Source organism: Numida meleagris, chromosome 25, assembly GCF_002078875.1.
Source record: "Numida meleagris isolate 19003 breed g44 Domestic line chromosome 25, NumMel1.0, whole genome shotgun sequence".
NCBI classification, from domain to species: Eukaryota; Metazoa; Chordata; class Aves; order Galliformes; family Numididae; genus Numida; species Numida meleagris.
Genome location: NC_034433.1, coordinates 324895 through 338965, shown reverse-complemented (window position 1 = coordinate 338965; position 14071 = coordinate 324895). Strand labels below are relative to the sequence as shown.

The 14071-nt window shown below is 59.8% G+C and overlaps 1 protein-coding gene across 1 annotated transcript; it reads right to left on the bottom strand.

Moving 5' to 3' along the window:
- ELF3 (E74 like ETS transcription factor 3) lies at positions 8767-12807 on the bottom strand. Its single transcript, XM_021377464.1, has 9 exons — positions 12651-12807; positions 11924-12092; positions 11387-11608; positions 11128-11214; positions 10920-11039; positions 10646-10735; positions 10154-10270; positions 9811-10006; positions 8767-9707 (listed from the first exon to the last, which is right to left on the bottom strand). Exons 2-9 carry the CDS (start codon positions 12084-12086, stop codon positions 9587-9589), a joined length of 1116 nt encoding a protein of 371 aa, XP_021233139.1. The 5' UTR covers positions 12087-12092; positions 12651-12807; the 3' UTR covers positions 8767-9586.

Genomic DNA, 14071 nt, shown 5'->3' with positions numbered 1-14071 from the left:
CAGCTTAAATCTATAGAATCGCAGACCCATTGGAGTTGGAAGGGAGCTTTGAAGGCCGTCTGTTCCCACTCCCTGCACTGAACAGAGACACCCACAGCTCCACCAGGTGCCCAGAGCCCCATCCCCTGACCTTTTGTGTCTCCAGGCATGGGGCATTACCACCTCTCCGGGCAACCTGTGCCCCATTTATCTTGGCTCCTGTTTGCTTTCCATGCCCACTGTGTGTTCAGGAAGAAATCTCCCCTCTTTTAGTTTAAGAAAGTGGCACGGTGCCATCTGGCCGAGCAATCTAATGTTCTGACCTGGGCAGACCCTATACCATTCCGCAACAAGAAAATGCACAATAGTAATACTGCAGATGCTCTTTTATAAAATAATCTTAAAGCTATAGAATTTGTGTCCTTAAAGCTATAGAATTTAACACCAGATCCAATTGCAATAATTTGGGTTTTAAAGGTTGGGTCAAGGGCACGCCGGGCCCCGAGGTGCACACCTTGCTATCAAGCAGGCTGTTAGCATTCACCTCCATAAATAAACAAACACCAGGAGCCTGGCACTCCTGCTGCCAGCGCTACAAAGGGGCCACTGTCTGCAGCCAGGCTCCTCCCGCGCTGCTGCCGGCGTTGGCCATGGGCTGCTCCTCAGGGCGTGAGATCCAGCGGGGCAGAGCCCCCTGCTCCTGAGAGCCAAGGCACAGCAAGACTTGGAGTCAGTGGGGAAATTTCACTGCTGCAGCCGAGCCCTCTCCTTGGGAAGTTCAATAACACAGTGAGGAGGTGGCCAGCCCAAGGTCATGCTATGAGTCAGTGGCACTGCGCTGGGGACAAAGCTGCAAACACCTTGGCACGTGTGGTGGCTTCAGCTGGAGGGCTTGGCAGGGGAAGGAGGTGGAGATCTTGCCATTTTTGCCAGACCCGTTGCCACCATCCCTGTTGCTGTGCTCCTGAAGGCAGGGCAGAAGGAATGGCATGGCACGGCATGGCCATGGGGCTGTAAGGTCCCTTCCGACCCAGCCATTCCATGGTTCTTTGATTACTGAGGGCATTACCCAAATGCCTCTCGAACGCTGGCAGACACCAAACCCTCACCTCGTCCAACCTCTGTCTTTTGTCACTGCACAAGGACCCGGGGCTTTCAGGCTCGGCGCTGTGCCACCAGCAGAGCCCCCCCCAGCACCCCCTAGACGCGCACCGTGGCAGGGAGGCTCCCAGCTGCCCCATTCCGCCCCGCCAGGGCCTCTCTCCTGGGGTGACCTGGATGCAGGCGGCGCGGCGCTGGCAGGACCCACACCTGCATTTATGCAGTTCATGACCCCATGACTGTTTGCAAAATGAATGTCTGGGCGGTGCCGCACCCCGGGCTGACATGACGTCCTCGCTCAGCTCTGCGCTCCGGAGCCCTGCCCATGGGTACACGCGTGCGCACACACACACACACACACACACACACACACACACACACACACACACACACACACACACTGCTCCGATTGCACAGCAGTGGGGTGGCTGCAGGGGTCCCTCTGCTCTGCAGGACATGCAGCAGTGCAGCCAGGCGGTGCCAGCAGGAGTGGGGGTGCTGGCAGGGCACATTTGCAGCAATCCCCGTCCTTTTGTGTTTGGCTCTGGTTACGTGGGTGCCCTGCGAGCTGTTTGCATGGGGACAGCTCTTCCTGAGGTGCCACTGGGGAACGAGCCATGTTCAGCCCTGGACTCGCACAGGCTCATGGGAGAGCAGGGAGAGATCTTTCATTGGTGGACAAAGGTCACAGAAGAAGACGACTTATTTCATACAGCCGTATTTCATTTGGAAAATAGAAAGTTTCCAACCATTAGGGCAGGGTGGTGCAAGTTTCTCAGGCTGGAGCAAGACCAGATGCAGCACTAAGGCAATGCTTGACCTGTCTGCAAGAAGGGGACCTAGGGGTTCCTGCAGTCCCTGGAGCAGGGGACCCTGCTGGCCCACGCAGCTTGGCTGGGGATGTAGCCAAGGGCAGCATCATCAGAGCAAGCCCTTGGCTCGTGGCAGGGCAGCAGCAGCAGACCCCAGAGCATCCTCACCCCTCAGGGCACTTCCCTGGGCTCTCTGCTGATGCTCTGGGTGCAGGTGGGAGGCCAAATCTTCACTGCAGAGACCACGTGGCACCAACTTTCCCACCCTAACTGTTCCAAGGGAATCCTGTGGGTCAGGTCCAAGACTCTCCAACACCTGAGCCACTAACCCAAGGGACACAGATCATAGAACCATCAAATCATTAAGGCTGGAAAAGACCTCTGAGATCCCCAACCCCCCCCACCGTGCCCACTGACACGTCCCTCAGTGCCACATCTCCGTGGTTCTGAACACAGTGACTCCCGCACTCCCTGGGCATCCTGTGCCAACGCATCACCGCTCTTTCAGAGAAGAAATTTTTCAAAATATCCAATCTGAATATGGAGGATGCTATGGTTACTGGGATGCTCCCTCCTATTTCCCTTCTATTTTCCCTTTTCGGCTTGCTGGAGCCAACCAGCAGGTTCCCAGACCTGGAGGATGATGGTGAGGGATCCCCCCGGGGCCTTTCCCGCACGGCGGGGCTGTTTTAGTGCTGCAGGGCCCCTGACAGGAGCCCTCTGTTGTTCCCCTCCAGATCAGGTCCCCAGATCTGACCTCAGTGTGACCCATCCTGACCTCAAACTGCTTTTTCCGCCCGCGATGATAACAGACTGCTCAGCCTCCCAGCCACACCTCGTGGGTGGGGGTAGCGTCCCGCCCCCCCCCCATCCACACCCCATGGCTTTAATGCTGCGGGGTCCTGGGCTGCTGAGCCCCCACTTCTGCCCACTTCCTGGGCTGCCCATGGGGGGGTCACATCCCACCTGAGCACCCCCTGCGCTGCTCTGTGCCCTGACCCCCCCAGCTCCGCAGCTCTCACCCTGGGCCACGCAGACCTTGAATAACCTGTTCCCACTCCTGCCTCGTGACAAAGCACCTGGCATGCAGCGGGGAGGGGAACCACAGCAAAATGAGCTCAGTGTCACCCCGGGGACAGCGCGGGACACAGAACAGCAGCCCCTTCCCTGTCCCCTTACCCATCGAGCTGTCTCTGGGCTGGGTGCCTCTTTCCTTGGGTTACAATGGGAGTTTGAGGACGGAGGATCAAGCTGTAGTATCTACACCTGGATTCCCAAAGAGCTACTATAGTTCCAGGGTGAGCAGTTGCCCCCCACCCCTGCTGGCCAGCGCTACAGCTGGGTGTCAGCACGGTGCAGCAGGGTCAGCAACGCGTCTTTCTTTGTTGCACTCTCAGCCATCCCCACTGCCCAAGTGCAGCCATTTGCTTTGAAGCCCAGTCCGCCTGTGTGCCCCGTGGTAAAGCTGCTCGCTGCCTGCATCCAAGTGAGCTCCATCACCCTGATGTCTGGGGCCCCGTGTCCTGCAGAACCCCCACATGCATGCATGTGCTGGGGGCCAGGCTGTGCAGCGTGTGCGTGCTTGCAGCTTGCTCTGTGCATGCACCCATGTGCGTGCAACACACTGCATGTACCTCTGTGTAACTAAGGCCGCGTGCACCTGCTGAGCATCTGTGTTTGTCATTTAGCAGCATGACACACTGTGCATGCAGCTCTAGCTGTGTGTGTGCTCCTATAGCTGCATGCACAGCCGTGTGCATGGATCTGGGTAATGCCTGCACCCTGCTTCCTCTGAGTTTCCCCACAGGGCAGTGACGTGCAGCCCCCGGGGTGACATGGTGGGGTGGGTGCTTGGCTCCCTGTGCCCAGGGCGGTGAGCAATGCCTGGCAGCACAGGGGCAGGGCACAGCACAGCGGGTGCCAGCAGCCTGCCCCCACCCCTGCTCTACCTGTCAGGCAGGTGGGGCTGGCTGCCTGCCACCACCTGCCACCGTCACTGCTGGGAAGGGAGGATGTGAAAGAGGGACAGGTCTCAGTGCCTGAAGGTAAAGGCATAGGGCACAATGCGACCCTTGGGCTCTCCGCTCCCTGGGGCTGAGGCAGCTGCAGGGAAGTGAGGGTGGTTTGGGAAGGGCTACCAGCTCTGGGAACCCTGCAGAGCCATGGGCTGCGCACAAGAAATGGGTCTGCAGCCTACAGACAGCCCCTCCAGGAGCACAACTCCTCCCCTGCTCACTAAGGGACCCCAGAGCTGAGGCACATCCCAGGATCCTGAGGTGGGACTGTCTCTCCCTCCCAGCCCTGGTGCTGGAGCAGGGTTCCAGCTGTTGGGTGCCACCACCCTGCTGGGGTGGGGACAGTGGAGGTCCCCGGCCCCCAGCAGAGGCTGACTGGGGACCACCTTCTGCCCATCCCATTAGACCCCAGCCCCAGAAAGGCACCAGCAGGAGCCTGCTGCCAGGCAGAGCAAGGCCTTGCGCCTGCTGGATGCAATGGGAATTTTTAGAGAGGGGACACACAACAATTCTGGCACCTGGCAGCTGGTGAGGATCCAGCAGGCACTCACCGTGCTGTGCCCACAAAGCGTGTTCTGAAACCTGGCTGCTTATAGAAAGGCCTGGAGCAATGAGATCCTCTGGTGGGACCCACCCTTTGCCCGAAAACAGGCTCAGGTCTGGACTTGCTTGCTCACAGTCCCGAAGGCAAAAACAAAAGGAGTGCCCACACTGCGGATGGGCTGGGGGTCCCACGGGAGCTGGCACCACTCTAACATAGGAGAGAGCAGTCAGGCACTGGGACAGGCTGCCCAGGGAGTGGTGGGGTCACCGTCCCTGGAGGGGTTCAGAGCCACGGAGATGTGGCACCGAGGGACGTGGTCAGGGGGCACAGTGGGGTGGGGTGGGGATGGGGTTGGGGATCTCAGAGGTCTTTTCCAGCCTTAGTGGTTGGAACCTCCATTCTACGGATCTACAGGTGAGAAAAGCCTTTCAAAGGGGATCTGCTCAAAGTGGAGGGGCATCACCAGAGGCTTTGTGATGGGATGGCCAGGACGGGGCCCCCAGCTCATCTCCCCCGGGATCTTCTTCCCCCTGGGCCGCCCTGGCTCTGGAGGCCAATGGAGCTCTGCCACCTCCACCCCAGCAGACCTTTACCCTGGGGCTCTGGAGGAGAGCGCAGCTGACGCATGAGCATGTCTCGGGCTCAGTGGGGTGTGCCTGCCACGCAGGGCACCGCCAGCCCCAGCCCCAGTACAGACACAGCTGGAAATTTCTGATGTTCGTGGCCAGTCATGGGATCCATCACTCAGACCGGCGGCCCAGGGGCACACCTACCCTCTCTGGGGCTGTACTTTTCCATAAGCTTTGGAAGAGGCAAACCCTATCCCACACGGTATGGCAGGACAGACATTTCATGGCACCCCTTGAGCCCTGCCAGAAGCAGCCATGGCGGGGTGATGCTACCTTCCCTCATCCATGTGTGGCGGTCCATCCGTCCCTGTGATTCCCTTCCTACTTGGGATTTCTGTAATTCTGAGTGTCCCCATCCCCCTCCCCACATCATGGCAACCTCAGCAGGACTCAGGGCTTTAGGGCCCACAGACCCTCAAAGTGTGGCAGAAATCTTCTGGGGTTGCTTTGGCACCAAAGCCAACCTGCCCCTCATATGGGGCTGTCAAGTTCTGCCCCCTCATTCCTGGACTTCCCAGTGACTTTGTTTGCAGGCTGGTGCAGCGCCAGGCTCCATGGCGCGTTTGGTGGATGACAAAGGGTAGAGTTGGCCAGGAAACAAGAATGCAATGAAAATTTCTTTTTGTTTCACAGTGAGACAGAACTGGGATTTTTGGATGGAAGTGGTGGAGGGAGGGAAAGGGAGACAAGAAGACCGACCATTGCCATCCTTCTGGGGATGCCAGAGACCATCCATCCTGCAAAGTGCCATTTTCTGCAGGAGGGGAAATATCTGAGCAGGGAACATGAGCTGGGGAGGATCCAGTCTCACATCTGATCCTGAGGATCACGGACGCGTGGCCAGCTGGAGCCCCACATATGTAGGGCAGAGCCTCAGCCCCGGGGGTTGCAGCAAACAGAGCACAGGGCAGAGGAACCAACCCCATGGATGGGTGGGATGGGAAGGTTTGGCAGCACTGCCAGGGGGAAGGTGGGCGAGGGCTGGTGGGGACGCATGGTGTGCCCCAATGGTCCTGGTGCCCTGCAGTGCCCCCCGCGCTCTGGCTGCTGGCAGCCTGCTGCCTCTGGTTCCAGGCAGCCTCTGCTTCCCCGTTCCGACAGCGGGAACAGCCGCCCTCTTGTTTAACAACCAAACAGCCCAGGGTTGAACAGAGGAGTTACCATCAGCTCTGCTGGGTGAGCCAGACACCCCCGGGGCAGCTGCTGCTGGCAGCAATTAGGCAAGGAACCGCTGAGCTGCCAGGCAGGGGGAGCATGGTCTGGGAGCCCCAGTGACGGCTGTAACCCTGGGGAAGAGGGAAGCAGCCCACAGGTGCCAGCCCACGCAACAGCCTTGCACCTTCACTTGTACCCAACTGCAGGGACGTCTGTCCCCAAGCGCAGCAAACCTCAGTGCTACCCCTGTGCTCAGCTGCTTTCTGCTCAGCTCAAGGGGTATCATAGAATCATGAAGGTTGGAAAAGACTGCTAAGGTCATCTAGTCCAACCATCAACCCATCCCCACCATGCTCACACATGCAGATGGGATGCCCCATCAGGAAGACTTTGCCCTGGGTGTATTTATGCCAGCTGAGCTGGTAGCCTGACCCCCTGCTGGAAAAGCACCCAAAGCAATGGGGCAGCCCAAATGGACAGCGTTTTCCTCCTCTGACCATGTTCTTGGCAAAGTCTGGGAGCTCTGCAGCCTGGTTCTGTCCATGCCAATCCACACACAGCTACAACTTGTCCTGAAACCTGGCAGATTTTAGCCTGGGTTGCATGAAGTTAGCCTGGGGCTGGTCATGGACTGGGGTGAAATGCAGCAGGGAGAGTGCTTCTTATCAGTGCTGCAATAAATGTCTCACTGGTTCCCAAAGCTTTTCTTCCTTGGATATTCCCAGCAGGACCTAATCTCGTTAGCTTTACACACCTTTTCTGTCCGCAGGCTCGCTCCCAGAATCCAAAGGGCTGATTCCCACCTGGACAAGGCACCCCAGGGAGAAGGGCACCAGCGAAACATGCCATCAAAGAGGAACAGCCACAGCAGCCTGCTCTGGGGACAAGGGTCCGGGTGAGAGCTGGCCAGGGCCAACCGCCCTCATGTTCCCCAGCTGGGATCAGGGGTCCCTCCATCCCGATGGGCGTTCTCAGGGGACAGAACCCCATTTTAATGCATGAACTTGAAGGTTGATGGAGGCATTTCTGCGGGAGCTGTCAGCCCCGTGTTCTGCCTGGGACCACCTGGTGGGAACAGTTCCCTGTGCTCAAGGTGGAAAATCCTCTATTTCTGTTCACCACGGCTTGCCACAGCCGTGAGATCCGGGCACCTCCTGCGAGATTAGGAAAAAAAACCACACAAATAAATCATCTCCTTTTCGTGCCAGAGGCTCTGCTGGGTTGGCGCAGCATGGGCGTGGAGGTCACGGCAGAGGTTTCCATCAGTGTGTGTTTGTGTGCACACGTGTGAGTGACCTCATGCCCCACTCCCACCCCTGGACCCACGAAAGGGGGTGCAGGACCATGCCCCCCATCCCCTGCACACACAGCCCCCCCCTCTGCCCCCTCACTGCCTGCAATGGCACGGGGCCATAGGGAGGACAGACCCGAGTTGGGGGGCAGTGGGGACACGGGGACACGGCGAGGCGAGGCCGATGGGGATCCTGCTGCTGCCAGGGCTGGTTAAACATTGTCCCAAGCTCGTTAGGTAACACAAACCGCAGCGGGAAAGAAATGAAACTGCTTGAGCAAACAGGGCGCGCTTGGCAAGGCAGCGGGCTGCGTGACAAAGCGCTGCGCTCTGCCTGCCAACCTGCTGGGGTTATCTATTGAGGGAGAATAAACACCTCGCCCACAGCCCTGAGCTCCCCGCGGGGACGGCAGCCGCAGCACGGCTCCCGGCTTCTCCTCCTCACCCTGTCCCCCCCCTCGGTGCCACCAGTGTGGTCCCCTGCTGCACGCGGTGTTTGCGTGGGCATCCCGAGCATCTCGCAGCCTCCTGCCTCCCCATGCAGCCTGAGGTCAGGATGGGCCCCGAGCGCCCTCCGCTCGCAGCCTGCAGCCAGGAGAACCCGTTCCCAGCGCTGGGTTGCGCAAGGAGCTCTGCAGAGCCCTGGTGGCTGCGGCCCAGCTCGCATCCGCACGCGGGACCTCTCCTTGCAACCGCGGCAGCCCCATCCCGGCGCGTGCACCCGGAAGGGTACAAGGGCGGCCTTTCCTTCTCGCCCGTCGTTTGGCCACCTCCAGGATTTTGTCTGACTGCAGATTCCCTCTTGTGATCTCTTACCGGGGGGGGGTTGGCAGATCAGCAGAGGTTTGGGATGCTCGGGGCTATGGCCACCGGGAGCCTTGGAGTGACAAGGGCCACTCACAGCAGGGCTTGTGGTTCTCCCATCCCTAAATCCATCCTTGCTGTAAGGCACAGCACCACCTGCAAGCTGTGGCCGCACACTGGGGCAGCTCCAACTCCTGCTGCCGGGACAGCCCAGGGGAGCAGGCACAGGTGCTGTGCATGACACCTTGCATACGGTCACAACTTTGCAAGTGTCACAAGGGCGATCCCTAACTGTGCCGTGCCTCTGGCAGTGAGGGAGGGAACAGTCAGTCCCCCTGCTGAAATGCATCTCTGAGCCTTTGCCAGGCTCCCCAGGGGCATCCCCGACTCTGGTCCCAGCTTTGCCTTCAACAAAAGCAACCACAATAAGACAGGGTTACAAAACCCCAACCAGACAACAATTTATTCCTCTGACATTCGCAGCTCGAAAGGAGGGATCTGTGGGTGCCTGGTGGGCCGGCATCCCCCTCCCGGGGCCGACACAGTGCCAGCCTGTGCCCCCTGACATCGCTTCAGTCCAGCTGAGCATCACCTCCCGTGAGCATTGCAGGACATGTGTGTGCCCTACAGCGCACACCATCACGCGGGGACGCCTTACACATGAAAAAATATATCTGTATACTCGTTTTCTTTTACATAAATTAGAAGCTACTCTTAGGGAAAAAGCCTGTTCCTGGGGAGCCGGGATGGAAATGCCGCCAAGCCCTGGTGAACTGAGTCCTTGGTTGCTCTTTGGGCTCTCCAGGGTCAGGTGAAGCTCTGCACCGTTCCCATCTTCTTGTGGCAGACTTTGCACTGAGGTGCTGCACGAAGGGCTTCACCCATTCCGCGTGGAGCAGGTGGCTGGGACAAGCCACAGGTGGGTGCCAGCAGGAACCCGTTGTGCCGTGGCATCGGTGCCCAGTGCCACTCACTCTTTTCTTCCCATTGCTCTTGTCCAGGCTTTGAAACAGACAAAGTCCCAAAGTCACTGCCTCTCCAGTCAGAGGTACAAATCCAGCGAGAGAAATAATGGTTTACAATAACCTACTGGAGCCAAAATATTAGCTTTAAACGCCTTGGTGCTGGAGGACACCAGCACGCACGAGTGTGTCCACGCAAGGCTCAGAGTGCCACGTGCTGCACGGGGCAGCAGCTTTCAGTCCATCTGCACGCAAAAAAACTCCTGCCAAGGAGCCAGGGGCTGATCCGGCGCTTTACAGCTCCTTGTTCCTGTTGAGCACCTCCTCTTCCTTCCATCCGCTGGAGTTCTTCCCAAACTTGTAGACCAGCCGGCGCCCATCGACCCTCTCCAAGATCTCCCGTTTGTAGTAATATCTGCGGGGGACAGAGGTGGGCTCAGGGCTCAGGCTCTGGACGCAGCCCTCACGTTGGTGTGGGGGCAGTCCCCCTCCCTGGAGGGGACATGGGGGGCACTCACCGCATCGCTCGGCTCAGCTTCTCGTAGGTCATGCTGCTGTTCTTCTTCTTCTGCCCCCAGAGCTGAGCCACCGCCTCGGAGCGCAGGAACTTGAAGACGCCCTCGCGCCGGTCCTCCCATTTCATCAGCCCCTCGTTCAGCTCGGGGTGGATGAGGATGTCGCGGATGAACTCCCACAGATGAGTTCCTCGCGGGGCTGAGAGATGAGAGCGAGCTGTTAGGGGAGGGGTCCTCGTGCCACGTGCATGGCCAGCAAGCACCGAGCTGCCCCTCACATCCCACCACGGAGCCAGGCTGCAGGGTTAGGGCTAGGGTTAGGGTTAGGGTTTGGTTTAGCACGTACAGTGCTTGCTCTTCCGACCCTCCAGGCACTCTCTGCTCTCCTTGCTGAGTTTTCGGGGCCGGCCCCGTTTCCGCTTGCCGTGTTTGCCATCCCCTTTCTTGCTGCCTGCAAAGCCATCTGCGCACCAACAAGGGGACACATTAATCACCTGAGGATTGCAGCCCCCCCCCCCGGGCACAGAGACATCTTCCAGGGCAGAGCTGGCTGGGGGCAGTGGGACCAGAGGCTGCACCCTTTTTAAAGCCCGTTCTACAGAGCAGAGTCTTCCCATTCCCTCCAGCATCATCCCTCCCTCACCCCACTGAGCTCCCCACTGCCCCAGCTCTGTTCCACCATCACCATGCACCACCACCACACTCAGTGGGGAAAAACAGGCCTGGGGCACAGAGAAAACCCATCCCAGTGGGACAAGCGGATGCCCCTAAATCACTGCCCAGCTCTGCCCCTCCAGAAGATGGGAAGCAGCCATGCTCTGCTCTCCCAGCAACTCACCCTCAGGAAAGAGCTTTGCTTCCACGGGATCGAGGTCGAGGTCACTTCCACCGGAGTCCTGGGAATTGGGGCTGTGGGACATCACGGGCCCTGGGGGGCAGAGGGATGGGGCTCAGACTGTGGCTCTTAGCAGCACGAGGTGATTCCCACTGGCTCTGCCCCCTCATCCCGGCATCAGTCAGGTACAGAACTATACTTGGTGCTCCCTCAGCTCTGTGTGAGCAAAGGGAGCTCTCAGCAAGGTAAACTTCTATGATTCTATGAAAGCACTGACCTGAGAGGTCGGAGCTGCCTGGGGACATGGCGCCGGGCAGGGAGGTGAAGTCTGTGGTGAGGAAAGGGTTTGTGGGCTTCAGGTCCTCCAGGGAGTCCTTGGCACAGGGATTGCTCAGCTCTGGAGGGGGCAGAGAAGTGAAGAAGAGGGTGAGCTCTTCCTGCACCACGTGTAGCACTGGGGGAAAAGCCTGTGCCCCCCCTCGTACCTAGGTGGCTGCTGTCCAGGAAGGTCTCCTGGGAATTTGCATCCTCTTTCTCCAGCAGCTCGATGATCCAGCTCAGCTCGTCGGAGGCTGCGGGGTTCCGGGGAACCGGGATTAGCGGTGCTTGTTCAGCACGGTGGGGAACAGAGCCTAGCCCTGTCCGGACCTTTCTCTGTGTCCCCTCCCTGGGCTAGCATGGGGATCTTGGCCTCACCCTGTGAGCTGTCAGGCCTGGGGACTGAGGGCACATGGGGACACTCACTGATCTCATGCAGGCGGTCATACAGCTCGTCCCCCAGCGGCCCGAAGATGAGGCGCATCTGGTCCCTGGTGCAGTGGCAGAGCGCGTGCCCGTCCATGTTGCAGCAGGAGAAGTCAATAGAGCTGGCGTCGTACTTGTTCTTCTCCACGTGGTAGCTGATCCACTCCAGCACCTGCACCTTGGTCCAGAAGTACGGGAGCTCACTGAACCACTCTGGCTTGTCTGCAAGGGATAGAGAATGGGGCTCAGTGTAGGGCTGGGCAGCGAGCAGCTGGGCACCTGGGCTGGTCCCACAGGCATTGTGCAGGGCACAGCGTGTGTTATATGGGGCTGAGGTCACACTTTGTGCCACACTGGGGACCCTCCAGCCAAAGTACCCCTGGGGAAACTGAGGCATGGCACAAGCCTTAACCTGCCCCAGTGGGACTGTGTCCTTGCAATGCTCTTCCAGCACTGCCTCACTGGTGCCCTGCGTGCTGGGCACCCCATCTGCACACCACCACCATTGCACCCCACCACCACCGTGCCCCATCCCACCTGCACCCTCTGCCAGGGGCTGGCTGGCGGAGAGGCTCAGCCCCACGCTGCTGTCTTCCCCAGGGCATCCCAGCACATCAGGGGGCAGCTGCACCTCCTCGGGCTGGTACATGGCGCTGATGTAGTTGGAGAAGATGTTGCTGATCTCACAAGATGCCGCCATCAAGCTCTGTGACGAGAGGTGACAGTGAGCCCTGGCACCGGGGACCCAAACTCACAGCACCCGCTGTAACCCCACGATCTCTGTGCCTCCATCTGGCACTGCCGCTGCTGAGCCCCCCACCCAGCACTGCACTCACTGCCACCAGGGCAGAGCCGGAGCAGGATGAGGACATGGCATCCCTCAGCAAAGCCCCATCCCCAGCACCTAGCCCTCCTCGCACAGCAAGCAGGTGGCCCCACTGTCGGTCACACAGCCCCTCCGTGGGGATGGGTGTTGCAGGACCATCAAACGCTCCCCAGCCCCACAGATGCCCCATGGACAGGGCCATCCTCCAAGCTGGTACAAGAAGCAAATCCCATCAGCTGCAGGGCTGCAAGGCCACAGTGGAACAGCTGCATCCTGCTGGTCGCCGGGAGCCCACCGCCTCGCTGCTCCCGAAAAGGCAACGATGGGAAAACCAGTGTACAGCCAGAAAGCACCGAGCACGTCCCCAGCACACAGGGAGGGAGCAAAGCGGCCGCTGGGGCTGGGGGTCATCCCCACCGGGGAGGAAAATCTTGGTACCTTCTGCGTTGGCAATCCCTGGGCAGCGGCTAATCCAGAGAGCAGCGAGCGAGCCCTGCCCGCCGCCACGCACGGCTGCGCCGATGGGCAGATCCTGCCCTGCCTACTCCTCTTTTATAGCACGCGTGGCGTAACGCGATCTGGAGGCCGGAGGGGAATTCCAGCCCTGAAACGTTCATGCTCCCTGATCCAGGTGATTTGCATAATATGAACCACCGGCCCCAGCCCAGCGCTGCCTTGCCGGGAAATCTGGGTTGGCCAGTTTAATCATTGTCAGAGCCTTGGACGGCGGTGCCCAGAGTTTCACCCACACCGGCTTCGCGGGTGTTGCTCTCGGCCGCCGCTCGCGGTTGTTTGCTCACAGCAGCGGGTTCACCTCCGTCCTGCTGCCCAGAAACGTGCCCGGGAGGCACAGACCAACCCCAGGGGCTGCGCATCCCAGCTGGGGGCAGCGCCCCAGGAAAAGCATCCCCCCACCACGCAGCATCGCCTTCACCGGGGGGAGGGCAGCGGCTGCTTGTAGGATGCTCAGACGCGGCCATACCCCGTGCTGGGTCATTCACTGGTGACCACACGTGGCAGATCTGGGAGCGGGTTGTCTGCATGGGAATGGAGCCCAGGGCTGGTGGCCAAGCGTCGCTGCTCTTCGTGTTGTCATGGGTCACTTTTTGCCTTGGGGGGGGTGGCTGGGATGGGCTGTAGAGCTGTGCTGGCCCATTTGTTGTCATTTCACAAGCGCCTGTGCACTGGCACACGTGTACACACAGGGCAGGGCTGAGGGATGCATGCAGGGAATTACCTTCTGGTGGCCCTCACCCCTCTGCCAGGTGTAAGGTGCATTTGGGACCCAGGCTGGATGCGTTCCTGCTGGGTTTAGCCCTGTGCCAGCAGATGGGGATCTGTCCCCTTGGACCTGCCCAAGCCTCCAGCCCGGCACCCATCAGCCTGGTGCTGCCCCCTGCCACGTGCGGGTGCTGGGACTGGGGGGACCCCAGCAAGTTCTCCCTGCTGCTCACTTCAATCCAGTGCGTGAGGTATGATGGTGACAGAGCGGTGTAAATACAGGAGCGCTCCTCCAGCCCAACAAGGGCAGGTGGCTGTGTGCCCATCCCTCCTGTCACGTCACCCTGCCCTGCTGTGCCATGTTGTGGCCCTGGGCAGCAGGGCCAGCATGCGACCCAGGAGGCACTGGGTCACAAGAGCTGAGCACCTGCCCCAGCTTCATTCCTGCAGGCACAGTCACGAGTGCTGGGTGCTGCCAGTCCCTTTTGTTTCCCAGGCACAGCATCCTGCTGCCTGGCAGCAGCCCCGGCATCGCAGCCAGGTGGCACAAATGGAGCCCTGTGCTGCAGTACCGGTGGGCACAGAGCAACCTGCCCCTGAGCCTACCTGCACTAATTCCCTGCTGCAAACGTTTTGAG